General features: G+C 53.2%; 1 protein-coding gene across 1 annotated transcript; it reads right to left on the minus strand.

The window, feature by feature from the left end:
* Positions 1-2,660: 2,660 nt before the first annotated feature.
* On the minus strand, positions 2,661-3,551 carry LOC119308424 (UDP-glycosyltransferase 85A5-like). The gene has a single exon (XM_037584552.1). It carries the CDS (start codon positions 3,549-3,551, stop codon positions 2,661-2,663), a length of 891 nt encoding a protein of 296 aa, XP_037440449.1.
* Between the last annotated feature and the right edge of the window lie 908 nt (positions 3,552-4,459).

A 4,459-nucleotide genomic window follows, 5' to 3' on the forward strand; every position in this document is an offset into this window, starting at 1 on the left:
TAGCTTGGGGATTGTATATCGTGGGAATCAAGTAGCAAACGCAGCGGGGGACGACCGGGAGTAGTAAGCCGCTAGCTATGATTACCATCCAAATTCGAATCAACTTATACGAGTATATACTCCCTCCGTACGAAAAAACCAGTCATCAAAATTGACAAAAATAGATGTATTTAAAACTAAAATACATCTAGATACATCCCCTTTTATCCATTTTGATGACAAGTATTTCCGGGCGGAGGGAGTAGTTAGCACTAACGGGCAAGTAGCAAAACACACATATATATACACGAATCTCGCGACAAACATACGGCTTCCGATCCTATATACAATACAGTATTCCCTCTGTTTCTCTTTAGTTTGCATATAAGTTTTGGTCAAAGTCAAACTTTGTAAAGTTTGACTAACTTTAGAGCAAAAAAATATCAACATCTATTATTCTAAAGTTATATGTTATGAAAATGAATTCATCATGCATATAATAATATTGATTTTATAGTGCGAATGTTGATATATTTTCCTACAAAACTAGTCAAACTTTAAAAAGAAACCGAGGAAGTACAAAATAGACTTTTTAATACAGTAGAAGAATAGAAATCCCGTATCTCTCTCTCGGGCGCGTGTGCATGTGTGTGCTACTGTAGCTGTAGGTTTGATTAGATTATTAGATTTGGAGATGGATCGCTGATGTACGATACGATTCATCAGAGGGCCGCCGGGGAGGAGATGGTGCCACGGAGGAGCCATTAGTTCATGCCGCCGTCCGGACGCGGGAAAGACGTACGGGCACACCGACAATTCCTTAGCCAGGCTCGATCTGCAGGTTGGTTTACATCGATCGCGATTCTCGCCGCCGATGGAGCACATGCATCATATGCATGCATGGACGTGCACGGCGGGGTATGTACGGTCCCCCGACCGGAGGGAGAGGTTGGGAGTTCTTGCGCGCGGTGGCTTTTGGGGTACGTGCTCCGTTCACCGAACTCGGAGGTCGAGTCGAACGAACGACGGAGGAGCACCGGAGGCGTCCGACGGTGGCAACCAAATCGCCATGGCCGGAACTGGGGAACCTCCGCAGCGGGTGGATTTGTGAGTCGAGAACTCTGAGAGTTTGACCCCGTCGAGGAGTGAGTAGACCGTGGCCGTGGTCGATTACCGGGCAGCTTCATGTCATGTCGGCGCGCGGAATGGGAGAAAAGGTTGCTGCTTTGCTCGGAATTCGAACCGGCCGGAGTCGACGGCGGACGTGGTGGTCCGGGAGGGTGCGGAACGGCGGGGAGGGAGGTCCGGCTGGAGGTGGAGCCGCCGATGGCATGTAGATTCCTTCCGAATGAGGAGGAGGAGGAGGAGATGGGGCCACGGACACGGCGGAGCCATGCCGGAGGCAGGGAAGACGACCAACGATTCCTTGGCTGTTGGTTGAGTGAAATTAATAATCAGGGTGGCGACGATCCATATGGCGCCGTTTTGGTCGCCGATCACATCACAGTAGCGTGCACTAGGTGCGCGCGGCTGGCACCATCGCCGGCGTAGACGTGTGCAGTTGGGAGAACGATTGTCGCCGCCGTACGTCTTGGGCGCCGATGGAGCACATGCACATGCATGCATGGACGTGCACGGCCACGGCGTGGTATGTATGGCCCCCAAAGGGAGAGGTTGGGATGGGAGCTCTGGCGGTGGCTTTTGGGGTACGGGCTCCGTCGACTGAAATCACCATGGCCGGAACCGGGGAAGGTAGCTACTAGCTAGGCTCCCTCCGCGGTAGGTGGATTTCTGAAAGGTCGGGCAACGGCGACGGTCGAGCTTCACGTGGGAGACGGCGACGCGCAGAATGGGAGAAAGGTTGCTGCCTGGCTCGGGCTCGGAATTCGAGTCTGAATCGACGGCGGCCGTGTTGGTCGGTCGATTGGGTGGTGGTCCGGGACCGTGAGGCTTGAGGACTCGCACGCGGATGGCAGCGTGAGGCTACGGCAGGCGATTGAGGTCTCCTCGCCGTCGCCGGCGCCGGCGTGGGAAGTATGAGAGGTTGGTGTCGTGGGGAAAATTAAAGAAAAAGGAGATGTGGAGTTTGCGCTCGCTCGCAACGGAGAAGAGAATTAAAGGATGTTTGTTTCCAGGGGCTTATTGGCTTAGGGACTTAAAAAAGTCCCTATAAGTCCCATCTAAACCAAATAGGAGGAACTTATAGGGACTTAAAGTGGGCAGTTGGGACTTGTGAAATAAGACTCTCAAGGAGGGACTTATATGGACTTATAGTTATAATATGGTCTTATAAGGACTTATAAGTCTCAGGAACCAAAAAGATAGGGACTTTTTAGGGACTTGGGACTAAAAAAATCGTAGGACCAAACAGGGCCTTAGAAGAGAAGAAGAAGAAGAAAAAAAGGGAATGCAAGGGAAGGAAGCGTGCCATCCATCGACTCGCTGGTTTCAGTGCACGCGAGCGCGTCTCCACAAGATCGTTTCCATCCATCCATCCAACCGCTCTCTCTGTCCTGTCCTGCTCGGAAACCAGCCATACTCATAATACTACCAAGTTACCAAGTAAGTGAATAGGGTACGAGCAGTGGCTTACAGGAAATACTTTATTGGCATCATCGATGCAGTTGCAGACGGAGCCGGACTGACCCCGATAAAAGATCCTGATCGATCAGTCAAACTCCTCAAGCTTCAGCATTGACAGAGCCGAGCTCTTTGACCATGCTCCGCAGGTTCTCCCAGGACACCCCGCCGGGCGCCGCGGCCTCCTCCGCGTTGACCTTCCACCCAGCCGTGCTCCCCCGCATGTCCTCCGCCTTCATCACATGCCTGACGTGGCTAGCCACCTGCTCCCTCCTCACCTCGTCGTCAAGCCGGACGCCCACACCCCACACCTCGCAGGCGTACTTGCACTTGGTGTACTGGTCGACGAACCCCGGCCAGCACACCATCGGCACTCCGGCAGCCACGCTCTCGCAGGTCGAGTTCCACCCGTTATGCGTCAGGAAGCATCCCACGGCCGGGTGCCCTAGCACCTGATCCTGCGGGCACCACGTGGTCAGGAAGCACCGCCCTGCAGTCGCCGCGACGAACTCCGCCGGCAGTGAGCTCAAGCCAGCGCCGGGGACGAGGTTGTCCCAGATGGACCAGAGAAACGGTTGGCCGCTGGCGGCGAGGCCCCACGCGAACTCGGCGAGCTGGTTGGTGGAGAGGACCGTAAGGCTGCCAAAGTTGGCGTACATGATGGAGCCCGGTTGTTGCGTGTCCAACCACGCGAGGCACTCGCTGTCCTGCTTCCACAGGCCCAGGCCGCTGGCGGAGCCGGAGGCGTCGTCGTCCCTTGCCCTTGGGTGGTGGTTGAGGAGGGGGCCTAGGGGACCGACAGTGTAGATGCGCGGGTATTCGGCGCGGAGAGCGGCGAGGACGTCGGCTTCTAGGTCGTCGAAGGTGTTGAGGATGAGCGCGCCGGCCTTGGTGCAGCCGTTGGCCTCCACGATGTTGAAACCGAGGCCAAAATCGTCCGGGTCGGTCGTGCAGACGAAGCTGGAGGTGTCTCCGAGGCTGATCCGCGGCATGCCCGGGATCCAGTCGATGACCGTTCTACTCAGGTGTCCGTTCGTCAAGCAGCTCTCGTCTGCAAACATACGTATGTAATAACAGTACAAACAATGAAACAAATACTAGTAAGTTTACTGTAAGTTGCTCAAAAAACAAAGGTTTGCCAAGTTGCTCGAAAATTTATAATAAGTCAATGTTTTATTATTTTTTGAATAAATTAAGGCAATGTTTCGAGGCAAAGAGCTGTAAAAATCACATTGAGTTTTGAGAAACAGATTTTTTTTTATTGTTTCTCAATTGGAGCATGCAAAAACTCCAAACCAAACTAGATCAACGCACCCTACACTCTTAGCACCTAGGAGATCGACAAGTGGACAGAAGGAGCTAGCGTGACTCGGGGAGGACATCACAAATAAGCGCCGAAGATGGAGTGCATTGCATCCCGGATGCCCATGCTCACAACACCAACCAATACATGACAACACGGCGCCCCAAGGCTCGCCGTCGAGGCAAAAGAGGCAACCCACACCAGCTACTACTCCGGCCCAAGCAGCATCTCCAAGGAGAGGACGACGCCATGGCGCCAACGCTGCATGGCCCGGCAAACCGAGCCTAAGGTTTCCCCCGGTGCCTGATCAGGGGATGGACATGGCCATGACAATGCCTCCAGGGAGGAGACGAAGCCCACAAGGCGTCATTGTTGCCCGCGGCCACAACAACCCACAGGTTTCTCTTCGGCCACGTTCATCAAGTTTCGATACTATGCTTTTATAATCTCTCGAAACCTCCAAAAAGATTTATTGAGCAATTTTTTCACAGTCACCAACCCATGTTCCACAACAATCTAATCTAGAGCTATTTTTGATACCTTGTCAGACTAGGAATTCACCGTTGGAGCTATCTTCATCAACACCGTTGGAGTTAT

This window comes from Triticum dicoccoides, chromosome 5B, assembly GCF_002162155.2.
Source record: "Triticum dicoccoides isolate Atlit2015 ecotype Zavitan chromosome 5B, WEW_v2.0, whole genome shotgun sequence".
Lineage (NCBI taxonomy): Eukaryota > Viridiplantae > Streptophyta > Magnoliopsida > Poales > Poaceae > Triticum > Triticum dicoccoides.